The 27125-nt window shown below is 38.0% G+C and overlaps 1 protein-coding gene across 5 annotated transcripts in view; it reads right to left on the reverse strand.

Annotated features, from left to right (window-relative positions):
• ATF1 (activating transcription factor 1) overlaps nucleotides 1-27125 on the reverse strand; it is a 62432-nt gene that overhangs the window by 16114 nt on the left and 19193 nt on the right. For 3 of the 5 annotated variants that reach the window (XM_054591114.1, XM_054591113.1, XM_054591116.1), the window contains one exon: nucleotides 7437-7537. In XM_054591114.1, coding sequence (XP_054447089.1) covers nucleotides 7437-7537 — 101 coding nt within the window. Of the gene's footprint in view, nucleotides 1-7436; nucleotides 7538-10054; nucleotides 10175-27125 lie in introns of those variants that run through there. The other 2 variants (XM_054591111.1, XM_054591110.1) reach the window with 1 other exon arrangement.

Below are 27125 nucleotides of genomic sequence, written 5' to 3' on the forward strand. Positions count from 1 at the left end.
CTCAGACTTGGTAAAATGGGACTCATGAGAGGAATGGGATGGAAAGAGAGTCCTTACTGAAAAGGTCTTCCAAAACACAACTGGGGGAGGGAGAAATAAGCATTCTTTGTTCTGGGAAAAAAAAGAAAAAATGTTTACTCAAGAATTCCATGTTCATTGTAGAAAAATCAGAAAACTGAAATGTACTTGTGTGAAAACAACAGCAAAAACAGATTCACACACAAAAAACCCCCTTAGTATTGAGAGAGATCTTTCATGTTACCTAAGCCCTCCCTCCAGGCCTGGCAGGAATTCCTTCTCTACATTACTAAGCACATCTACTTCTAGGAATAAGGCATCCGAAAAGCAAACCATTCAATTACTGAACAATTATTAGAGCCCTTATTTGACCCAAAAAGATGGTTCCACTCAGTGAAGCTAGAGAAATTTAAGCTTCACCCTAATTCTACATCCATGCCCCACTTCGCAGTATTTGACAACTGTTACGGATCCTGTTTATTCAAGGCCAAATAATTTTAGTCGCTTCAGCTGTTCTTACATAACATGCTGAAGATCATTCTCCAGCTTAGTCTCCTTACTCTGCACAGTCTTCCCATCCAGAGCTAATAAAATCATAGACTGTACTAGCACAAGTTCCATACCAAAGACAGGGAGATGGCAGTCTGAGAGAGCTCTGTTAGGCATTTGTAGAATAGTCACAGTAGTTCTAAATGGGCTTACGTCTCAGGGTCATCTGAAGTTTTTATTGACTCCAGATTCCTGTCTGGTAGCCCAATGATTACGTGAGCAGGCAGGACAGAGCTCCAGAATCCATTTAACAAGCTGCCTGCCTGGTCTTATACAGCCAGCCTAGCATAAGACTGGAATACTGTGCCCATTTCTTTTTCATTTTAAGTTATGCAACATTTTGAGTATAAAGAAAAGTACAGAAAATAAAACACCTACATATCATATACCAAGAATCAATAGATAGTATTTTGTCGTATTTGCTTCAAATCTTATTTTTAATAGGAATTAAGTTATATATACATCAACGTCACCACCAATCCCTGTCCCTTTTCTCCCCCTCAGAGAAGAACATTATTTAAATTGTATATATTACTTTATTTTTACTGTATATTATTCAGAGATTTATTTGCCATTGTTTTGTATTTTTCTTCATCTTTCTGACTCAACCTTGGAGAACCTTTTGGGTAACTTCTCTATGTATATTCTTTCTGGTGATAGTCATGCCCCATGGACTTCAATACCCTATGTATACTGATGACCAATCAAACAGTATTTCCCCAACCTCTCTCCTGAACTCTAGACTCCTATATCCAATTACGTATGGAGTATTTCCATCTGACAGGCACCTCAAACTTAACACATCTAAAACCTAATGTCAGATATCCTTCCATCACTGGCAGTCTTCCCCACTTAAGTAATTATTAACTGTATTCTCCACAAATTCTGGAGTCATACCCTCTCATTTCTCACAACCTATAGCCAATTTGTGAGCAAATCCTATTGTCTCTATCTTAAATATAGTTCAGATTCTTACCTACCCTCAACACCTCCACTGCCACATCCAGTCCATGCATCTACCATTTCTTGACTAGCAACTACAATAGCCTCTACGGGTCCTCCTTTTCATCTGTCCTTCTCTTGCTGTAGTCTATTCTCTACTCAGCAACCTGTCATCTTTTTAAAAGATTAAAAACAAATTACTTATTTTTAGAGAGGGGGAGGGGAGGGAAAGAAATATCAGTGTGTAAGAGAAACATCAATTGGTTGCCTCTAGCACACGACCCAACCAGAGACCAGGCCTGTAACACAGGCATGTGCCCTGACCTGGAAACAAACCGGCAACCATTTTACTTTGTTGGATGTCACTCAACCAACTGAGCAACACTGGTCAAGGCTTTCCTCATTTTTTAATTGGGTTATTTGTCTTAACGATGTTCTGTCTTCTGACTGATGGACCTGGGATGCTTTTTCATTTATTTGTAGATCTCTATGCTAGATCTTAGCCAAAAGGCTGAGAAGTGATCATTTTTCACAGAATCAGATCTTATACAATTTCTTTCAAAGTTTGTAGTGTTCAGTACATACTTTTTTTGTTAAATTTATACCTAAATATAATTTAAATTTATATATTTGTTTTCAGACCTAAGTATTTTATACATTTTTATAGGTGAAATTTTTTTTTTAAATTTCATGATTGGATTGTTTATTGCCACTGTATAGAATTACAACTGACTTTTGTAAATTGACTTTGTAACCGGCAACCTTGCTGAACTTTTTCATTAGTTTTATTTTAATGAATTCCTTAAAATTTTCTGTATATGAGATCACATCATCTGCTAATTGTTTTATTCCTTCCTTTCAAATCTGGAAGCCTTCTATTTCATTTTCTTGTCTAATTGCTTAAGTACAATGTTAAATAGAAGTAGTGGGCACAGACATCCATAGCCTTATCTTGTTCCTAATCTTACAAAGGAAACATTCAATCTTTTACCATTAAATATGATATTAGCTATAGGCTTTTGTAGATGCCTTAAATCATTAATTAGGCTTGAGGAAACTCCCTTTTGTTTGATGAGCATTTTTATCATTAAAGGGTACTGGATTTTGTTAAATGCTTTTCTATGTGCTGAGATAATTGTAAGTTTTTTTCTGTAAATATGATGCATTCAAATGTTAAACCAATCTTGCATTCCTGGGATAACTTCTGCTTGATCAGTGTATATACCTTTTGTATGTTGTTGGATTTGGTTTGTTATTTTGTTGAGGAGTTTGTGTCTAGATTCATGAGGAATACTGGTTTATAAATTTATAATCTGTATTTTAATTAGTGAATATAAGACATGTCTTAATATAATTATTAATATTGGTTATCTACCATTTTATTATTTGCTTTTTTGTTTTTACTTTTAAGTTCTTCTATAGTCTCTTGGGTTATTTGAAGACTTTTCAGAATTCCATTTTAATTTATCTATTGTATATCTGAACAAATCTCTTTGCATGGTATTTTTAGTAGTTGTTCTACAGTGTTACAATATAGATACCTGGTCTCCTCAGAATCATTATTTTACCACTTCAAGTGAACCTTGGGAACCATACCACCATGTTATAATACATCTCTTTATCCTCCCCTCCTTTATGTTGTAGTTATATATTTTTTAAAATTTTAAATTAGAGTTGACATACAACATTTACTTTCAGGTGCAAAACATAGTGATACCTTTCCAATATGATCACCAGGTAGCTGTCCTTTATATTACATATGCACACATTGAAAACCCCATCAGACAATGTCATATTTTATTTAACCATCAAATATATTTTAAAGAATTCAATAGAACCCATTATATTTGCCCAGATCTTGCTGTTTCTTCTTTTCTAACCTTCCAAGTTTCTTTCTGTCTTTAGAACTCTCTTAGCAGTTATTTTAGAGCAGGTCTGCTCTCAATGATTTTTCTTTGTTTTCCTTCTTTGTCTGAGACTATTTATTTTACCTCCATACTCTCACTAAATACAGAATTCTGGATTGACAGTTTTTTTTCCCCTCCAGCACTTTAAAATGTTATTTCATTTCCTTCTGCCCTCCATGGGTTTTGATGCAAAATCTGTAGTCATTCACACAGTTCCCTTGTAAGTAATGTGTCATTTTCTCTGGATGCTCATTAGATTTTTGTCTTTAGTTTTCAACAGTTTGAGTACGATATATCTGTGTAGGAATTTCTTTGTGTTTATCCTATTTAGGGTTTGCTGAGTTTTTTGAATCTGTAGGTTTCACCACATTTGGGGACATTTTAGCTATTATCTCTTCAAATATTTTTCTGCAACATACTTTTTCCTGTCCTATGACTTAAATGTTAGATCTTTTGGTAGTGTCTCATAAGACCCTGAGAACATGTTAATTTTTCTAATCTCTATTGTTCTGATTGGATAATTTCTACTGACCTATCTTCAAAGTTGACTCCCTCCTTATTTATATTCTCCTACTGAACCCATCCAGTTAGGTTTTATTGCTGTTACTGTACTTCTCAGCTCTAAAATTTCTATGTTTTCCTTTTCTTTTTTGCTGAGTTCCTATTTTTACATTTTATTTCAAGAGATTTCATCCTTAATTGTTAGAACATTTAAATAACATCTCCCTAAAAAGGGAACCCTCATGCACTACTGTGGGAATGCAGATAGGTGCAGCCACTATTAAGAAAGTATGGAGAAACTTTTTTCAAAAAATTAAAAAAAATAGAACTGCCTTATGACCCAGAATTTCCACTTCTGGTTATACATTTGAAGAAATCCACAAGCTGAACCTGTCCATTCAAATGTTTCTCATTCCGTCCTGACCAATGTGGCTCAGTTGGTTGGGCGTCATACTGCAAAGCGAAAGGTTATGAGTTTGATTCCCGATCAGGGCACGTGCCTGGGTTGCGGGTTTGGTCTCTAGTCAGGGAGCATGCAAGAGGGAACTGGTCAATGTTTCTCTCCCTCCCTTTCCCTTTCTTAAAAAAAACAAACAAAAAAACCACCTCATCCTCTCCTCTGTCCTTGGAATGTACACTTTGCCTACTATTCCCACAGTGGAAGCTGTTCCAAGGACATAGTCTTGAAAGAGTAAGGTGTTGTTGAGACCATCTGAATGTAAATGTGACTAAACCCAGTTAGGACCTCTATATAAACTTTTAAGATTCTGGTAGAGGTGCAGAGATCTATTAATCTTGCAGCTACCCAAAACAAGCTTTGTAAGTAAGTTCCCTTGCTTATTATGCCTGTCATTTACCAATCTGGGGTGGTCTACCTCTGCCTTTGGTCTCCTCTTGCCATTTGTGTACCAGGGCCAGTTTTCAAACAAACAATTGGCCATCAACCTCTATTTGGGAAGGGTTGGTCTGTGTGTTAGTTGCTTGTGGACCACTAAGTGAGCATGGGGTACCCTGAAAATGCTGGCTGCTTTATTACTTAAAAACAAGAACAAAACTATACATACTATACTGTGGCAAAGAAGAGAAACAGATGGCTGCCGCAATGGGCTGGCCTATACTGTGGGCAGTTTGGCTGGCCACCATGCCCAGCTAGAGGCTAAAGCTTGAGTTGACAAATTGGAGGAAGGGCTGAGAATAGAGGAGAATGTCCACTACACTGCTAGCTTTGGGACTAGCAGACAAGGTGGGAGAGCAGAATAATAAGCTAGGGACCATAGCATGTCATTTTGCAAAGCTAAGAGGTCACAAGCTGTCATGTATTAAGATCTGAGTGCTGTGACAAGGCCTGATTAGGATGCTAAGAGGCAGACTCCCTGGGAAAGTAAGGAGAGCAAAGGGGGTCATGTGTGGTGATTGACAATAAAAGAGATGGAATGTCCCATGCTGCACTCTATCTTAATAAAAAGAAGAATTTCAAATAGCAATTAGACTAGACTTGTGATAATAAAGAAATATACCACAAAACTCCTAGGAGAGAACTTGCATTCTTTCTCTGTCCCTTGAAGTTATAAAACTTATCATGTCTGAAATGTAAACAGTCCAGCAGATAAACTAACACGATCCACAGAGACGTAAGAAAAAAAGTTTGGGCTGCCCGGCGGGGGGGGCGGGCATGGGTGTGGCGTGCGTGCGTGCGTGTGTGTGTCTGTGTGTATGTGTGTGTGTGGTGGCTTTCTAAAATTCCGCCTGCTGTAGAAGTTCCTTGCCCACAATCTGATCCTAAGCCACCAGTGACTCACCCCTGCCATGGCACAAACCTCCACTGTGACTAAGTGGCACACTTATTCGCAGCAGAGGAGCACCTTCGGCCAGCTCAATGTCTCTATAAATGTGGGTGCCACCCTGTAGAGGAGTAAATACTCCTGCCCCTGTTCCTACGGTGGCCCCCGAGGCCTGTCGAAAGGGAATGAGGGAAATTCCTGCTGATGCCGGCCTGGTATACAGATGCCTCGAAAAAGGACCAAATTGCAGCAGCCAGAAACTAAACTCAGAGCAGTTTGGCTGGTGATCACTCACACATAATGCCATATGTGACTGAACTCATTTAAGAACCCTATATAAACTTTTAAGATTCTGATGGGGCAGGGAAAAGCTCTACTCATTGTGCAGCCACGTAAGAAAAGTGTAAGTTCTCTTGCTTATTAAACCTGCCACCTACCAATTTGGAGTGGTCTGTGTTTTTCTTTGGTCTCTGCTCACTTTCTGTATATAGGGGCCAATTTGCAAACGAACAGACCATTCCTTTCTTACATGTTTCTGCCTCTGGCATTTTTTCTTCCTTTTTGTAACAAGGTTCTCAGTAATCGGACTTTTGTTTACCTTTTCTTGATAAACCTCTCCTTACCTCCTTGCACCTTAAATTCCCAATTCCCAGAACAGGCCAACCTTTTTCTTACTATATAACCTACTTTTGAGTACCCTGTTCCCTCAGCCTTAAAAGCTATTTCCCTGACTTGCAAAACTCCTCCCTGTCCCTATCTCAAAAAATTGATCAGACTGATGGTGAATAAACCACATCTTTTACAGTCTTTTCCACTCATTCTACCAGGTAGGAATGACGTAGATGTAGTTCTCTCATAACATCAAAAATCTGACTGCATTTGTTTATATGTTTCAAAGACAGGGTTTCATCCTTTCAGTCCCCTGTCTATCTGTCCTATCTCCCCTACCATCTGTGTAGTCATCAGGTCTGTCAATTCTACCACAGCATTGTCTCAAGCCCACCCACTCCAGAGCCATCCTGCTACTTATACGAAATCACCCAGATTATTTCAACAGTTTTCTGTCAATTAGTTGTACTACTTCCAGCACTCCATTTATTCAACAAATTATCAAATTAGTATCAAATTACTGATACTAATCTTGTATGGTCACTTTGCTAGGCTCTTGGATCACAAAAAAATAATATATGGACCATGACCTTACATGGACTGGATTTCCAACAGTATGAGGTAAGTACTGTAACAGGGGTCAGCAAAAGGATGCCACAGAAGACAGACACAATCTGCTCCTGGCAGTCTTGGGGGGGTTGGAAAGAAGGTAATCAGAAAAGGCTTCCAGGAAGAAGTAAGGCTTCAAGAATATGCAGGAGTTATACAGAATGTAGAACAATGTGTTTCAGCAAAGGGACAGATAAGGAACAAGGGCCCAGAGTAAGGAAGTTTAGAAAGGGAACACAAAGTAATTCAATCCATAAAATCTGTAGTCCTTCTTTCATACTGCTATTAAAGTTAACCATGTAAAAGTAAATGTGGAAATATAATACTTTGCCAAAAGTTAAGTCTAAATTCTTCTTCAGCACAGCAACTTGGGCCTGTCATAATCTGGCTTGAATCTGTCTTAACAATTCCCTTCCTAAATAAGCACACGCTCCATCTTTATATAGTTTGCTTTTACACAGCACCATTTGAAATCATTTGGTTTTATAGCACACGCAGGGTTTGATATGAGAGTACTCACCTATAAGATGGGCGCCGTGCTAGGATCCCGTGTGCTTTCTGTGAGGAGCCTATACTATCAGATGAGTCCTGAGATTCTTCACTTTCTGATAAAGATGATACCTTAAAAAAAAAAAAAAAAAAAAAACAAAACTGGTTTTACTATGATGAAGGATGGAGGTGGAAAAAGAATTTAAATTTTACTTTCAGAAAAACTGATCTGTTTCCTACAACTCAAATTCACTTGTCATTAAATCTAAGCTCTAAAAGAAAGAAACAAAAGGAAATGAAAAAAGGAGAAAGTATATTTCAGGAGCCCACACTAATTAAGGGAGCGTACAGTACAAGTGGCTTGGAACTAAGAAGAAAACCTATCCTCAAAATAAAGCAATACTTTTCACTAGAGTTGTAAAGACCAATCTTTGATCTCCACCTATTTCTAAACTGATGCACATCACTCAGTTTTTTTTAATCATTAATGCTATCTGATATGGATTTTGGACATTCTAACTGTGAAATATTATTAGATACCCAACTAATATCTTATTATTAGATAATGACATTGAGGAAACTGCTGAGTACCCAAGTCTGTGAGTCAGGGGAAAAGTCTGGGCTACATACACATTTGGGAGTCATGGTTTCTTACACAGTCCTTAAAGCCATCAAGACTGGACAGGCTCAGTCATGGGAAAAAAATAGAGAAGAGGACCAAGAACAAAACCCAGGAACACTCACTAACATTAAGAGGTTAGGAAGAAGGGGAGGAACCAGCGAATGAAACTGAGAACAGGCCATGAGTGAGGCAGGAAGAGGTGTCTTTGGAATGGCAGAGAACACAGTGTATTGAGGAGAAAAGAATGATCAATCATGTCAAATGGTGCTAACAGGTGAAGGAAAACAAGGACTGAAAACAGACCATTAGACTTAGCAAGGTGGAGGTCACTGGAAAGGGCAGGTATAAACACAGGCTACTTAAAAATCTGTACTGGCTTTATCTCACTTCACAATTAAATTAGTTAATACATGTAAAGCACTTAGTGCATTATACCCGTATGGTGGTCACACTTTAAATGTTAACTTATGAATAACAAACCCTCTGAAACTATGTCAACACAATTAACATATGCAAGCTTTAAGTTACAACAGTATCTTACAATTGAGAAAACAAGCTATTTTCAATTTCTTAAATGTATTAGATTTCCCAACACTTGGCTAAATTTGCATTGTAACTCCTGACTTCACCTTCATTTAAAAAAATAAAATAATCCAGCCCTGCCTGGTGTGGCTCAGTGGGCTGGGCGTCATCTCGTAGCAAAGTGAAAGGCCGCCGGTTTGACTACCAGTCAGGGCTCCTGCCTGGGTTGCAGGTTTGGTCCCTGGTCAGGGCGTTTATAAGAGGCAACTGGTCGATGCTTCTCTTCTCCTTTTTCTCCCTCCCTTCCCTTCTCTTTAAAAATAAAATCTTAAAAAAATATGACCTTTAAAAATAATAATAATTCCAACAGGCCTCTAGGAAGGACATAAATCAGTTCTCCACATTACTATCAGTAGCTATAAAAAGTCTTCCCCTAAATTATTTAGACTTAGATCTTAAGTTTCCAGAGAAGCTTGTTTTATATCTTCGAAAACAAGTTTTACCGTACAACTTCTTATTTATACCTTACATCAAATCTTTTTTTTGACAGATAAGAAAGAACTGTTCACAACCTATAATTATTAAGCAATAATGAGTAACAAATATTAAAAGTAGTAAGAAAAATTTATCTCTTTTATATTTCCTTCCGCATCATGGATAAACCATTTCTAATTACTCTTTCAACTGTTTTCACTGTCCTTAAGTTTACTCCCAAGCCTCCCACTGAACTCAGAAAGAAAATAATTTCTAAAACTAAGCGATTACTTATGACAAAGATCAAGTATTTCTCTTTAATGACAGTACTAGTGACTAAGAGTAAACTCTTCATACAAAAACTGAAAAAAAAAAAAAACAACCCAAGCCGCACCCTCTTTTCATGTAAGAAAACCAAATAAAAACGCAGCTCTAGAGCTGACAGTATTGCCAAACACTATATATTCAGGAGGAAAAATGAAGTATATAGCTTTTTCTAGGATAGCTGCTCCTAAAGACGAGAGAAGACCAAGGTCATAATGATACTCGCAGGAGCCAAAAGATAAAATAGGGATAAAGAGCAGGAAGAAAAGGAACCCAGCATGGCTCTTTCCTTCCTAGTATTGTCAGGTGTTAATATGAAGGTAGACAGATGTAAGTAAGAACTTCCCTCAAGTATGAGAACCTTCTTTTATTTGACCTCCATAAAGCATAAGGTACTTTCTCTCTTTGCTAAGCCACTCACATTATCACCCTTGCTTCTGAATTCTTTTTCGTGCAGGATAGACACCACAGCAATAAAAAAGGGTGGTTTCCCTTAAGAAGTCATTTCCTTAGAATCTAAGCAATAATTTTCTCCAAAATTGTCTTCTAAAAGTTTTCTATTTGCCTCATTTGCTCTATAGTCTAATTTCCATGACAAGTTTATTATGTTGGCTTATAATATAGTAACTACAGCAACTTCAATATGTCTGAAGACTTAGGATATAAAAGTTCCCTCTCTCAACCACTAAGTCTTTGAATTTCTGTACCGTTTGCACGTGTGGTGGGTGAATTACAGAAGACTGAGCTGTCTGGATGACCCCCTGAACCTGTACTTGCTCTCCAGGAAGAGGTACAATTGTCACTGGCGCAGATCCTCTTAATGACATCTAAGAACAAATAAAAATTCAATTAACAAAATATATCTGTACCTATACACATAAGATACCCGAGTTCTTAACACTGGAAAACACATTTCAGAGTTTATTATTATACTTAACCACATCTATTAGCTGAACATTAGGTTTCCTCCATGGGCTGAAGACTGCACTAGGGGATTAAGAGTACAAACTACAACAAACAGAGTAAGAGCTATAATATAAGAGGAAAAAGAAAGAGTACTGTACGATGGAAGCAAAGAAAGGGTGCTACTTCAGCTGGGTTTGAAGGATAAACAATTTCCTAAAGGTGTGTATGGGGGAGAGGGTTGGAAGGTATTCTGGGCAGAGGAACTGAGTGTACAAAACCAGGGAGGCTTCTTTAGAGTACGCTATCCTGAGGAGATCTGGTTGAAGACCAATCCGGAGTCAAAAAGTGAGAGAAATGCCAACTTTGGATAGTGTCGTCAAAGAAAAATAAAATACTTCAAGTAAATAATTGAGTCATGAGATTATAATTTATTTATGGGGAAATTAAATGGGGCTTCATGGAGATACCACAATAAAATGCTAAACCAAAAAAACCCCCACACATCATCTCTCAAGGGTTTTTCAGACATATTCCTCTTTCAAGATGTTTTCTTGGGTATTTTCAGATAACAGATTTCTCGCCACATTTCTAGACTACTCTAGTTCATACCATTCATCTTGGACCTAAATCACGCATGCAGGCACGCACTCCAGGTTGCTTCTTAGGCCCTGAAAGTCACCTTCTTGATTGCTCCCCTGTTTGCACTGGATCTCCAAACAGTGCGTTGGTCCCCCTCATTAAAGTTTCTTTCCCCCTTCCCGAGTTATGATTAAAATCCAGTCTATCATTTCCCCAAATGCCCAAGTCATGAAATTCTGTATATAAACTTCTATTCAGCTGAGAAATGTAAATTCAAAGCACAAAGGACTCCATCCACCTCCCCCTCACCCCACAGGCAATACACAGAACCAAATTCTAGCACATCTTCTATAAGCTCAAGGCCATGTCCCTAGGATGACCCTAACCCCCCCCCCCCCAACTTCCAAATGCCTGCCTGAGAAAGTAAGTTCAATGCTGCCAAAAGAATTCAGAGTGTTCCAGCCAAAGCCTGACTATAGGCCCCGACCTCATTTTTCTTAGAGCATTTACTTTAGAAAACTTGCAGTTGTAAATCCTTTCTCTGACCTTTAAACTGTAATTCTTCTACAACCCAGAAATTAAAATGTAATCACCAAGGACAGGGACTTTGTTTCCCACTGCCACCCCTCTTTGGCCCCCCCTTCAACCCCTTCTCTGTGGGAGGGTAGGAGCCTAACTTTGATAAGCACCAATTAGTAAAACAGACGGCTTAATCAAAATGATCAACCTCCCTACCTACCATCTTCAATGTTACCCCAGTGTTTAAAAAGGCCCACCTTTTGATTCAGCAGAGTTGACCTCAATTTATGGTGGAGTCTCTCTTCCCTACACTTGTCTGAATGAAATCCATCTTGCTGTCTTTAACAAGTGTCCAGCTTTGTATCTCTTTGACAGTACTTCAATATGGGGATACAGAAATTAAAGGGTAAAAATAAACCGAGAATTCACAATTCTTAAGAGTCAAGATCTAGAGTTACTATCAGACTCAGAAAAATAAATGAAAAGTCCCCTTACCTTTCAGATGCCAACTTAAGCCAGTCACTCAACTAAAGAGAGCAATAATCCTAAAGAGGATTAATTTACATTTCTTAAAAGAATAAAAGCAACCAATTCCTCCAGGTTATCTGGGAATCAGTAGTGATTTTTGGGCAGACTGTGGGTCTGACAGGTGGAAAGGAAAAAAAAGCACCAGAATTTGTTTTAGCTTGTAGTTGTCCGTGCCCCTTATTATTACTGTTCCGACCTCACAAAATACAAAAGGCTCATTACTCAGGCTCCCAAAGCCTGGTGTCTTCCCCACCTCCACTCTCAAACTCATCCATCTAAATCCTGAGCTCTCTCTTAAAGGAGGAAACCACGAACTAAGTCCTCCAGTTTTAACCTGAGGCTGGGTCACAGACAACTGCCTCCACTCATTACCTTTCAGCACTAACAGAACTTTCAGCAATGATGGAAATGTTCTATATCTGCACTATCCAAAATGGTGGTCAATAGCTGCATGTGAGTATCAAGCATTTTAAATGTAGCTACTGTGACTGATTTTTTAACTTTTATTCAATTTTAAGTAATTTAAATAAAAAACTGAAATATCCACTTGTAGCTAGTGGCTGCCATACAGAACAGTGCAGTTCTACATCTTAGGAGATGCAGAACCTCCTAGTATGCTATGGCTCCAACCTCAGAACCCCTCTTAGGCAACTGTAGAAGGAGGAGAGAGAAAAGAATTTTTCTGGAGTTGCTCTGGTTAAACTGGGAGCTGCAGGACTTAAAGCCTGCTGGTTTCCTCTCATTCCATGGGATCAGTTGAGCCCAAAGTTCCTCTTATTAGAGTGAGTAGACAAAAATTAGCATGCTTCTTAGCTCCCTAATTAGGGGACTCCTGGACTGCAAGCACTTGGGTGAGGGAGGGTGGGGAGTCAGTAGAGTGGCATGGGGAAAAGGCCCCTATTTAGCCCGAGTTTGAATTCAAAATATCCTTACTCCGGAAGGGCACACAGGCTTTGGAGTCAGACAGGCTGAAGCTGATTTTCAGTTAAAGGCACTCAGTAGTTCCGTGATGCTGAGCAAATTACTTAACCTGTCAGGACCTCAGTTTCTTCCTTTGTAAATAGAATTGATATTATCTTCTTCACAGAGTTATAATGAAGATTAAATGAGTAACAGGTAAAAAACAAAAGGAGAAAAAGGTAAAGAGAAGGAGCCTACACGTATCTCTTATTTGGATCCTGGTTCAACTGTTAAATATATGTCAGAAATTTTAAATACTGATGAATATTTGATAATATTAAGAAATAATATTTTTAGGTATAATAGTATTGTGGTTACATTCTTTAGAGGAGTCTTTATACTGAAGAAATACAATATATCAAAATATTGAAGGCTAAAATGATATCTAGGATTTGCTTCAGTACATATCCAGTTGGTTGGGAAATGTGGGGGCAGGGGAGCAGGGACAAGCAGCCTTGGTTAATAATTGCTGGAACTATGTGATGAGAAGCATGATCATTCAACATAATAATCTCCCCTTCTGAATACGTTTGAAATTTTCCATGACAAGTGTTTTGGAAAGTACCCAGCACAAGGGTGAACACACCATGGTTGGTCCTGTCCTGTCTGGCTCCAGAGCCCACTGCTTTTTCCAAGACATCTCTCTAGGTGCCAGTCAAGTTTTACAACCTCTCACCCTGTATGTTCTCAGTCTGCTTCCCACATAGCAAGTGTATTTGTTTTGCTTTTTCATTTCAAGGAGAAAGAAAGCACAGACTATGGCACTTGGAATGATGATTGTTAATTACTACAGCACTGACTCTGGTAAACCCTTAAGCCCAGAGTATCTGCTCACTCCTTAATGGACTGGAGCCGTTAATTCAAAATACAAATGAAAAATAAAATGAACAAAACTTTACATCTTTTAGTTTAAGGTAAAGATAATTTAACTGTAATTTTGTGGTTTTAAGTTTTTTTCCATAGTTAAGTCTATGTTGTACTTGCCCCCAAATGTTACTCTTCCTAGGTCTCAAAAGATTCAAATGACCCTTGGACAGCCAGCATTTATACACAGTAAACACTTAACACTGACTGGGGTAAAGAATCCACACTCATCAGCAAGTCTATGTATCTCCTATACAATTATGTACTTATTTCTTTAAAGAATCCCTCTTTGTAAACTCAGATGTACTTAAAAAAGAAAGTGGCACTGGGTTTTGTTTAACTATAAAAGTAAATATAATGAAAAAAGTTATTAAGTACTGTATTTTTAATTTTAAAACAAATACTCGAAAAACTCTTACCATGGTCTACAAAATCTTGCACAGAATGGCACTTCCTACCTCTCCTGCTTCATCTCAAACCATATTCCCCTAGTCCTGCCCACAGTGGAGTGGAGGTCCCTTTTATTTTTCATGCTATTTCCCACCACAAGGTCTTGGCATAAGATATTCTTTCACATGCCTAGAAAGGTCCTTCTTCACTTCCATCCTGGAAAGTTAACACCTACTCACTCTTCAGATCTCAACTCAAGAATTATTTCCTTAGCAAAGCTGTCTTATTCCCAACAAGGTCAAAAACCTATTAGAATCTCTCGTACTATCCTATGTGTTCCATGTACAATCCTTTGCAGCACTTCTCAGGGTCACAGTTTCACATCTTGGTGAACATCTGGCATATGTCTTCCCTCCTTCACTAGGCAGCAAGTGCTCTGAGGCACAGGAACGTGCCTCTTTTTGCTCCACTCTGTATTTCCAGCTAGGGTATTAACCCAACTAGCACATTCAATCCTAAATAAAGCATTGTTTATTGAATTAATGAAATACCTTCCAATGTTGGATATTATAATTAGTGAAGTTATTCATGTAATTTCTTCTAGGTATATCTTTGACTTTTCTGGCTTGAATTCTGTATTTCCTTCAGGACATTTGACCAATTTACTTATTTCCAGCCAAACAGCAATAAGTGGTAAGGCACAAGAGATAATGCCAACCTTCTCAGACTCCTCATGCCAGTATGACCAGGGAGAAAGGATTTTTTGCTCTAAGTTTTACGAGGGCCATTCTCATTGTTGACAACCCATCTTGTTCCAGTCGGTGCCCTAACTTTCCAATAAAAGATCTGATGTCTTTGAATTCAATACAATAAAATAGAAATAAATGTTCATCCATGCATTACTTAAAGAGATCTGGAACACCTCCAGTGGTGGGGAATGTGTACCACATTTTGAGAAAACTACTCTAGAGAACCGGTGTGGGATTAGTTAAGTAAGCAAGTCTAGCCAATATTACCCTTTGAATATCAGGATTAAGATTCTGCATTAAACAAATAACAAGACTCAATAAATGTTACCTATGGGCCAGGTGCTATGATAGACCTCAAGATAATGAAACAAAACAGACAAAATAAAACAGGCAATTTTTACTGCCTTCAGAGCCAATTACAAAGATACCAATTAAAACTTTTTAAATATAGTGTTTCAGTACACATATGCTTTAACATAAGGCATTTATTTATTCTTAAAAGCTTGTCTGAAAGGCAAAATTTCACACCAAACAAATGTGTAAGATGGTGTATGGGGGTGTGTGGAAAGGGGGATATATGTGGCAAAAGTAAAAGAATAAAATCTAGTTTTCTGTCATCTAGGAAAATAACATAAAGATAGAAACAAGGAGACAGTGGGGGAAAACAGGAGATACATTGTTGTTTCATCTGGTTGAGAGATGATTCTCTAAGGTTTTGTGTTTCTGTGAATGTTCTGAGTAGAAGCAATGACAACTTTTGTTCTGGGCTATCTTTTCAAGGATGTTTGTAAGGTGAACAGCTTTGGAATACAAAGGGCAGATTTGTTTGCTGTCCAGAATAATAAACGTAATGTCTTCCTTGAGGGCAAAGGTTGGACAGGTTTGCTAGTAGTTCTTTCTAAAAGTCTGGTGTTTCCTAAGCTTGGAGTCCCACTCCGCAGTGATGCAAAGCCCCTGTAAGTACAGTGTCCACCTGAGCCACTGTCCGCTACCCTGTGGAACCTGGAGGGAAGAGGGTACTGCACAAACATGAAGCTCAAGCTGTTTGCTGTGCCACAAATTATAAAGTCCTTTTCCTCTGAACCAGGATTCTCATGTCTTTTGCCAGCATCCCTGTAACTGAAGCCATCTAGCTTATTAGCTTGCAGGCAGGGTAAAATAAAGCCCCAGGCCCTTCATATTTCTTGACGCTTCTCTGTCTTCTGCTTCATTTATATTCTAAACTAGACTCTTAGACTCTAAATTACCAGGCCAAAATCTGAGCTAGAGCAAGAATAAATAAAGAGTAAACAGAATTGCCTATCGAGACAGACTTGAACTGCTCTCAAGAGAGAGGGGACCTAAAAGGCCAGGATATTCTCTAGGTAAAGACAGGAGTCCTCCATTAAACTGGGACTTCCAAAGGGTCCTGCACTCAGGGGAAGAGAACAGAAAGAAAGTTGTGTGGGTGTGGAGGAGGGAAGGGCTGAAGAGGATGTAACTCACTCTCCAGCAGAGTTACAGCTCAAGTTAACATCACCAAGGTTCAAAAAGACAAGAGCCTCAAACCCTGAAAATAGTTCTCCAGGCACCAGGTAATAGTAAATTCTTTTCGGAGAAAGGCACTCTCATCTTTGGCCACAAAGAATTCCCTTTAAATTTTTCAAGATTAATAAGACAGTAAATAAAAAAAATAACCAATCACATAAGGCACCGTGAGCAAGAGGCAAAGACGACAGTAGAATCAGACCTGAGTGATTTATTTTATTTTATTAGTTTTATTTTATAATGTCTTCACCTGAGGACATGCTTATGGATTTTAGAGGAAAGGAAAAGGAGGGAGAGAAAGGGAGAGAAGCATCGATGTGAGAAACACAGATTGTTTGCCTCTTGTATGCACCCAACTGGGGACCAAATCTGCAACCTAGGCACATGCTCTCACTGGGAACTGAACCTGCGACCTTTTGGTTTAAAGGGACGACATTCCAACCAACTGAGCCGCACTGGCCAAGGCCAGACATCAAACAGACAATAAAAACAATTATGCTTAATATGTTCATAAAGAAACAGTGGATTCTATTTTAAGACAAGCTTTAAAATATCTTCAGGAAACTATAGTAGATCTGAAAAAGAACCAAACACATTTTCTATAAATAAAGATATATTTGAAAGTTTCAGATATACCAGCAGAACAGATAAAGCTAATGAAAGACTTAGTGAGCTGGATGACAAGTAAGAAGAAATTACCTGAACTGTGACACAGGGAGACAGTTGGAAAACATACTACCGGTTAGGAGACTTAAGAGGAGCCCTGACTGGTGTGGCAAACGGAAAGGTCACCAGTTCAGTTCCTGGTCAGGGCCCATGCCTGGGCTGTGGGCCTGGTCCCCTGTTGGGGCACGTACAAGAGACAACTGACTGATTTTCTCTCACACATCGATGTTTCTCTCCCTCTCTCTAAAATAAATAAAAAAATCTATTAAAAAAAGAGACACAGAGGATAGAGTGAGAAGGACAAAGAGAATGGATCGGGGTAAAATGTGAAGAGAAAATGGCTGTAAATGTTACATATAAATAATGATAGACACCAATTCATAGATTCAAGAAGCCTAATAATTCCCAGGTGTAATGAAAAATAAAGTCTACCCCTAAACACAACATAATGGAAGATGTAAAACTAAGGAGAAAACTATAAAAGCAAGAGGAAAGAGGAAAGGCAAGTTATATTTAAAACAGCAATTGCCCACTGCCTTCTCAAAAGGTACGATGGAAAACAGAAGTCAGAGGAATGATATTTTAAACATCTTTAAAAAAAACCCAAGAAAACCCTAGAATTCTATACTCATTGAAAATACCTTTTAAACATGAGGATGAAATAGATATTTTCAAGAAACAAAAATAGTCAAGTCACCACCATAAAAAGACTTACATCAAAGGAAATTTTAAAGCAGTGATTCTCAGGAATGATATTTACTTCCAACGCCACATCTGGCAACATCTGGAGACATTTCAGTTTGTCACAATGGGGGTTGTTCCTGACATCTAACGGCAGAGGCCAGGATGCTGCTGGACATCCCACAGCGCAGTCAGTCCTCCCTAACAAAATTGACCCAACATTTCTACACTGCTTATACTTAAGGAAAAAGAAGAATAATCTTGAATGGAAACTTAGACACGTAAGAATGAATGAAGAGCAGCAAAAGTGACACATATGTGGGGGGAAAAACAATGTTGACTGCATAAAATAATTATGATGCTTAATGGGATTAAAAGAGAAAAAGGTAAAATTAAATCCTAAGAAAGGTAACAAGTTAGAAAAAGTTCTAAGGTCCCTGGATCATCTGTGAGGACAGTAAAAAGTATTAACTGATTTTAGATTTTACTAAGTAGGCATGCTGTAATTGGGATAATCACTTAAAAAGTAGTTATCTAGTTTATGGACCATCCAAACTGATACGAGTGATTCTGGGATAAAATGAGAAGAAATAATTTAAAAGAAGGCAAGAAAGGAGAGAACATGTTGGCTGAAAATGCAGAATTAAGATGGTAGGTCTAAACCGCATATATATATAATAAGATAGATCTCTCTCTCTCTCTCTGTAATTATGTTAAATGTGGATGGACCAAAAAGGTCTGTTAAAAGGCTAGAAGACTACAATGGAATACTATTTAGCCATAAAAAGAATGAAATCTTGGCCCTGTCCAGGCAGCTCAGCTGTTTAGAGCATTGTCCAATAAGCCAAGGTTGCAGGTTTGATCCCCTTTTAGGACACATACAAGAAGCAACCAATGAATGAATAAATGCGTAAGTGTAACGACTAATTAGTGTTTCTCCCCCCACCCCCTGGCCCCACCTCTAAAAATCAATAAATTAAAAACAAACAAAAAACAGACTGTTGGTTGCCAGAATGGGGGTTTGGTGGGTGGGGAGAGGGGGGAGAAAAATGAGCGAAGGAGGTCAATGTGTGCAAACTTCCAGTTATAAAATAAATAAATCATGGGGATATAATGTACAGTATGGTGACTATTGTTAAAAATGCTGTTGCATATTTGAAAGTTGCTAAGAAAGTAAATCTCAGACATCCTTATCACAAGAGAAAATATTTTTTAACTGTGTGTGGTGACAGATGTTAACTAGACTTAATTGTAATGATTAATTCGCAACATATACAAAATGTTGAATCGTTATGTTGCACACCTGAAACATGTCAATTATACCACCATAAAACAAAACCAAACAAAACCAAACAAAACCACAATGAGTTCCTGCTACACATCCACAAGAACGGTTAAGTTAAATTCATAATACCAATTTTGGGCACTTAAATGGACCAACAGTGCTCTCCTACACTTCCGGTGGTGGTGTAAATTGGTATAAATTTGTAAAACTGTTGGCAGTATCTTTTATAACTAAACATTTGCATACCCAAGCAATTCATATGCAGCACAGACATGTACAATATAAGAACATTCATTAAGTACAATACACAATATCTAAAAACTGTGGGGTGGGGGAAGTCTAGGAGACTAGATTTTTAAAAAAATCTACCTATATATTCTTAAAAAGGGATACAGCTAAAACACAAAGACACAGGAAGTTTGAAAGTCAAAGTTCAGAAAAAAGATGCCATTAAACCTAAATTAGTATCAAATTAGACTCTAAAGTAAAAAGCAAAAGGGACACAGCTAAAAGGGACAATTCTCAAAGAATATACAATAATTAAAAAAATCTACCTTAATTAATAACATAGCCTCGTGTCTGTCTCTCTGTCTCTGTCTCCCCCGCCCCCTCCCAACACACAATCACACAGTCTAAAAATGAAGGCTCACTAGGAGAATTAAGTCCTCGATTATAATGGAAGATTACTCTATTTTTTCAGCCATAGAACAAGCAAACAAAAATGATATAGCAGATTTAAACCCAACCAACAAAGCTGACCTAGTAAATATATGAAACTCTGCATCCAACAGAATATACCTTCTTTTCAAGTGCACACTAAACATTTTTTTTTAATTACCATGGATTCCATGAGAGCATAGCTGTATTACAAATTAGTTCCTGACATTAATTTTGTGATCTAAATCAAACACATTCTATTACTTCATGGGAAGAGATATCAAAGAACCACAAACGTGCTTCTGAAGTAAAATTATTCAAAATTGTATCACTTAGAAAAATGCACCGAATATGAAATATTTGAGATATAAACTCAATATTTTTTAAATAATTTCAGCAAAGTTGGAGTCTTAACCTAAGGGCAGAAACTTGCAGTTCATGGTACCTCTGAGTAGCTCTAAGTGATACAGTGTACTAAATTTTCTTCTAAGGTACAATTGTTCTTAGTCCTATTACCACAAAAGCGCCTTTTATCAACAAAGAATGCTAATGTGTGTACTCATTACCTTTGAAAAACACACATATACACTTAAGACCTCCAGTTTCCAATAGCCAGACATTTTCAGTAACCTAGCCTACATGATATTTACACATTATAATACTATTTTACTACTACCACACTTCAGTTGTAGATTAGAACACTCACTCTATGTTTTGGGGAACATTCATCTCTTATCAAGGACCGTGAAGGCACAACCTCTCACATTAAATTCCTCCATATATACTGGTTAATTTAAATTGCGAACACTTTACGCTCTCTCCCTCCCAGGAGCACGCCCAGGGCCTTTCCCGCCCCTCTCGTCCTCAGCGTCCTCTACCGCAGGTGCATTACCTTTACCTTCTCCCTCCTAAGCTCCAAGGGCCCTTCTTTGGCTGTAACTTGTTTCCTGAGCCCATATTTTCTACTATTCACTTCTACCGCTGTGACTTTCTAAATAAACTTTCTCTTATTATAAAAAAATTATGAGCCTTTCTGGTCTATTAGTTCAGTCATATTACTTGTAATATGTATTTTGGGGCAGTAGTCTTAACAGTTTTATGGGGCAAATCCAGGATAGTAAAACAGTATAGACACAGTTATTATAAGATGATAAAATGTTTACTACAGAAAGAATTTATTTACAGCATATTTGTAAATCAAATCTACTCTCAGATCCTACTAAAAAAATTAGATATTCATTACGTATGCATTTTCTCATACTTTACCCAAGCCATATTTACTTTTGGATCCCACTGAAATAGATATTCCTTATAAATACATTTTCTCAAACTTTCCCAAGCTAAGAGACATTCTATTCAACAAAATACCATATTTCACACTATCTACAAAATTATCAGATAAGAAAATTTGAGCTCTCATAACTCTTATTAATTTGCTTTCCAAATGAAAATGACCTTTTCAAGCACCCATAGAATATTCACCAAGATACCATATCCTAGACAATTAAATCTTAACAAATTTAAGAGAACTGTAAATACAGAGTATGTTTTATGACCATAATGGAATCAAACTAGAAATCAGTAACAAACAAATAGAAGCATCTTTAAACACATGGAAACTAAACAACACACTCCTAATTAACCAACTGGTCAAAAAGGAAGCGTCAAAAGAAATATAAAATACACACAGAAATGAATGAATACAAAAACAAAATAAATCAAAACTTGTGGGAAGCATCTAAAGAGTGCTGAGAAGATAATTCATAGCACTGAGTATTTTCATTGAGAGGAAAAAGCGCAAATCAGGAATATAACTTCCTTCCTTAAGAAACTAGGAAAAATACAATAAAATAAATCCAAAAAGAGCAGAAGGAAGGGAATAATAAATATGAGACCAGAAATTTTTTAAAAATTTAAAACAGGAAAACACTAGGGGAAAAAGCCAATAAATGAAAAGCTAGTTCTTTGGGGGAAAATCATTAAAATCTATAAACCTCTGACAATACTGTCAAAGAGAAAAAAAGAAGACAAAAATCATCAACATAAGAAACAGGAAACATCATATTATTATAGACCCCACAGCCATTAAATGGGTAATAAGGGAACACTACAGAACAACTCTATACTTATAATTGAAAATATAGGAAGAAATGCATTTATTTCTTGAACACCACAAACAATCAAAACTCAGCCAAGATGAAATAGCCTGAATAGCTCTCCCAAAAAAGAAATTTCCAAGCCCGCATTTTGCTTAAGAATTTTACCAAAAATGAAAAGGAGAACTGATAACTTATTTTGTACAATTTCTTCTAGATAACAGAAAGGGAATACTTTCCAATTCATTTTATGAGGCCAAAGACATTACAAAATAAGAAAATCACAGACCACTATTTCTTATGAATGTAGATGAAAAAATTTTCAACAAAATATTAGCAAAGAGAATCCAGCAACATATGAAAAGAATGTAACACCATAACCAAGTGATATTTCAGGTATGTAAGGCTGGTTTAATATCTGAAAAAACACCAATGCAATCCACATGAACAGGCCAAACAAGAAAAAATCATATAATCACACCAACTGATGCAGAAAAAGCATCTGACAAGTCCAACACCATTTCATGGGCAGGGGCGGGGGGGATGGGGAGCCCAGCTCGGGAGGACCTCTTGTAAAACTAGGAACAGAAGGGAATTTACTCGAACTCACAAAAAGCATCTATAAACCCCCCCTACAGTTAACATCAGACTTAGTGATGAAAGAATAAATGCTTTCCTTTTAAAATTTGGAAAAAGGAAAAGATGTCCATGTTTACCATAGTATTTAACATAACTCTAGAAGTTCTACCTAGGGCAACAAAGCAAGAAAAAGAAATAAAATTCATACAGACTGGAAAAGACAAAATAAAACCATCTCTAGCCTTGGCTGGTGTGGCTCAGTGGACTGAGTGCTGGCCTGCAAACCAAAGGGTTGGCGGTTCTATTTCCAGTCAGGGCACATGCCTGGGTTGCAGGCCAGGTCCTCAGTAGGAGGCACTAGACAGACAACCATAAGTTGATATTTGTCTTCCTCTCTCGCTCCCTTTCCCTCTATAAAAATAAATAAATAAATCTAAAAACTACAACAAAGACAAACCATCTCTGTTTGCAGATGACACAACTCTTTATGTAAAAAATCCCATGGAGTATTTTTTTAAAAAGTCATCTCTCCTAAAATAAGTGAGTGCAGCAATGTTTGTTTTGAATATACAAAACTGCCTTTCTAAATACTAACAACAAAGTCCAAAATCGATACAATAGACCCAAATATGCAATATTATTTACAATTACTGCAAATAAAGTGAAAAACTTAGCTACAAGTCTAATAAAATGTAACCAGGATCTATATGTTGAGAATGAGAAAATGCTATAGAAAGAAACCAAAGGAGATTAAATAACTGGAAAGCTTTGCCCTATTCAAGGACTGGCAGAGTCAACAAGTAAAGACATCAATTCTCCTCAAATTGATCTGTAGGTTTTGTGGATAGACAAACTTATTGTAAAGTTTACATTGAAAGGAAAAGGCCCTGAAACAGCCAAACCAATTTTGGAAAATAAGAATAAAATGGGAGGAATCATTCTTCCTGATGTTAAGGCTTACTATACATCCCAGATAAGAAAGAGCTTAAGGAATTCATCACTACCAAACCAGTACTATAAGAAATGTTAAAGGGACTTCTTTAAGAAGGAGGAACATAAATATGAATAATAAAATGGCAATAACTATTACATATCTATCAATAATCACTTTAAATGTAACTGGATTAAATGCTCCACTCAAAAGATATACCACGTACCTGAATGAATTAAAAAACAAGATCCATACCTATGCTGTTTATAAGATATCCACTTCAGACCAAAAGACCCACACAGAAAGTAAAGGGATAAAAAAAGATGTTTCATGTAAATAGAAATGGAAAAAAAAAAGCTGGGGTAGCAATGCTTGTATCAGACAAAATAAACTTTAAAACAAAGGCTATAATGAGAGACAAATGAGGACATTTCATAATGATAAACGGATCAACCCAACAAGATAACCTTTGTAAACATTTATTCACCAACATAGGAACACCTAAATATATGAAGCAAATATTGATGGACACAAAGGGAGAGATGACCTACAGTTATAGGAGGAGACTGTAACACCCCATTGACATCAATGGATACATTGTCCAAAATTAATATAGCTACTCCAGCGTTCCTGAATTGTTTGTATTATCTTTCACCACTCCTTCAATTTTTAAATCTAAGTATTTATATTAAAAGTGCATTTTGATTTCCAGTCAAGATGGCAGAGTGGGCAGACACGGCTCGCCTTCTTGCACAACCACACCAAAATTACAACTAAATTATAGAACCACCATCACTCAGAAATGGTGGAAATCAAGTTGAATGGAAGTCTGACAACTAGAGAATTAAAGAAACCACATCAATCCAGACTAGTAAGAGGGGCAGAGACATGGAGTGGGCTGGTTGCACAAACACGTGTGGTGGATAAAAATCTGGGAGGGGTATCTTGAGAGTGAGGAGCCCCAGCCCCACACCACACACCCCAGCCCTGGATACCAGTGCCAGGAAGATAAGTCCCCATAACTTCTGCCTGCAAAAACCAGCAGGGATTGAGTCAGTGGAAGAAACTTCTGGAGTCCCAAGCAGTTCCTCTTAAAGAACCCACACAGGAACTTACTCAGACTCACCCCCTCTGAGCTCCAGCACTGCAGTAGCAGCTTGAAAGGCACCAGTGACATACATGGAGGGACTGAAGTGGCTGGTATCAAGGTGAGAGTTGGGGGACAGTTTTCTCCTGGAGAGAAAGGAGGGCAGGGCCACAGAGCCTGCTGCAGGTGGGTGTCATATCTGAGACTCCAGCAACCTGACTAACACCGTTTGCCCCTCCCTGGAGATCCCCTGAAGCTCCGTCCCACCCAACATAAAGCTGTTAACAGTAGCCTTTCCATATAAATGACCGGTCTTGGCTCAAGTTTCGCTGGCTTCAGTGAGCTCCCAGCCCCTATAATCTCTTGCTAAATGGTCCAAGGCCTGGCACTAACTGCAGCCAGCCTAGAATTACAGCTTAACTCCACCCAGGAATCTCCAGGCCCAGCACAAGTAGCAGCCATTTGCAGACTGCTCTATAGCTCAGGCAGGGTGGCCCTGGGCAAAACACAGATGAAGGCGACCTTGGCCTCTACCATCTAGGAAACCCCAGGGCCTATACACCCTGTGGACAGCTACAGACCATGTTGTAGTACCACCATCTTGCCCCTGCACAGCCTAATTATCTAGGGAGGGAGGAGGTTGGTGGTCAGTAATCACAGCTAATTCTTGCAACTGACTGGCCTGGGTAAATCCCTTTCATTGACCTCCCAAAAGCAATCAAGGCTCAACTACAAGAGGAGGGTGTACTCAGCCCACACCAAGGCACAACTTGAGTACCCTGCTTGTGTGATGGGGGGGGGCTGTGCCGCTGGACCCTATGTTAGGCTATGCTACCAAGACAGGGAATCATAGCAGCTCTACCTAATACACAGAAACAAACATAGGGAAGCTGCTAAAATGAAGAAACAAAGAACCATGGCCCAAACAAAAGAACAGATCAAAACTCCAGAAAAAAGAGTAAAACAAATGGAGATAAACAATCTATCAGGTGCAGAGTTCAAAACACTGCTTATAAGGATGCTCAAGGAACTTAGTGAGGACCTCAACAGCATAAAAGAGATTGTCAAAATGAAGGATACACTAAACTAAAAATAAAGAACAATTTCAAGGAAACAACAGTAGAGTGAATAAAGCTGAGAATCAAATCAATGATTTGGAACATAAGGAAGCAAAAAACCAAGCAGAACAATAAAAGAAAAAAGAATCCAAAACCAAAGAGGATAGTATAATAAGCCTCTGGTACAACTTCAAACGTTCCAACATTCTCATCACAGGGGTGCCAGAAGGAAAAGAGAAAGAGCAAGAAACTGGAAATGTTTATGAAAAAATGATGGAAGAAAACTTCCCTAATTTGGTGAAGGAAATAGACATGCAAGTCCAGGAAGCACCAAGAGTCCCAAACAAGAAGGATGCAAAGAGGCCCACTCCAAGACATAGCATAATTAAAATGCCAAAGGTTAAGGATAAAGACAGAATCTTAAAAGCAGCAAGAAAAAAGAAGTTAGTTACCTGCAGGGGAGTTCCCAAAGACTATCAGCTGACTTCTCAAAATAAACTTTGCAGGCTTGAAGGGATTGGCAAGAAACATTCAAAGTCATGAAAAGCACAGAGCTACAGCCAAGACTGTTCTCTATCTCCCAAAGCTACCATTTAGAATCAAAGGGCAGATAGAGCTTCCCAGACAAGAAAAACCAAAGAAGTTCATCAGCACCAAACCATTAGTATATGAAATGTTTTATGGACTTATCTAAGGAAAGAAAATCAAAACTATGAACAAATAAATGGCAATAAATACATACCTGTCAACAATTGAATCTAAAAAAACACACTAAGCCAATGAGAAGAACAGACAGAATCATGGATATGGAGAGCGTTATGATGGCTGCCAGACGGGAGGGGGTGTGGGGGAACGGGTGAGGGGGTGAGGGGATTAAGAAGTACAAATAGGTGGCTACAGAATAGCAAAAACTAAGCGAACAACTAGAACAGGAAGAGAATCACAGAAATGGAGATTACAAGGAGGGTTATCAGTGGGGAGCTGAAAGAAGTGGGAGAAAGGTACAGGGGTTAAGAAGCATAATTGGTAGGTACAAAATAGACAGGTGGCGGTCAAGAATAGTATAGGAAATGGAGAAACCAAAGAACTTATATGTACGACCCATGGACGTCAACTAAGCCGGGGTAATGTTAGGGGGTGGTGCAGGGTGGAGGGGAATAAAGGGGAGAAAATAATAGGACAACTATAATAGCATAATCAATAAAATACACTTAAAAGAATGACCTAAAAAGATAAGTTTACTTAAAATGAATCATGGATTTAAATGTAAAATATAAAACTGTAACACTTTTAGGGAAAAAAATCCCTGAAATTCAGGGAAAAAAACCTCTGAGACAAAGAATTCTGAGATACTAAAAATCCATAAAAAGAAAAACTGATAAATTGAACCTAATCAAAATTTAAAACTCCTGGTTCTGTGAAAGACCTTGTTAAGCAAATAAGAAAAATTATTCTTCTATTCCCCCATACCATCCTGCTGGCAACATCCAAATAAATTCACCTAGCTTTATAACTCACTCTATAGGAGGACCTCTCTCTACCAAAAGTAAAACCCAGATGACCAAGAACATTGAAGATGTTAAGACAGAGAATCTCTAGGCAAGAAAGGGTTACCAATAGCTCTGTTGCCCACACTCACATTCTCAGCATATCCCTGGACAAACCTTGGGTTAAATTCTCACATCAAAAATATGAATGGAATGAAGATCAATCTGT

Source organism: Pteronotus mesoamericanus, unplaced genomic scaffold, assembly GCF_021234165.1.
Source record: "Pteronotus mesoamericanus isolate MK-2021 breed Mesoamerican mustached bat unplaced genomic scaffold, CSHL_Meso_final scaffold_21, whole genome shotgun sequence".
Classification (NCBI taxonomy): domain Eukaryota; kingdom Metazoa; phylum Chordata; class Mammalia; order Chiroptera; family Mormoopidae; genus Pteronotus; species Pteronotus mesoamericanus.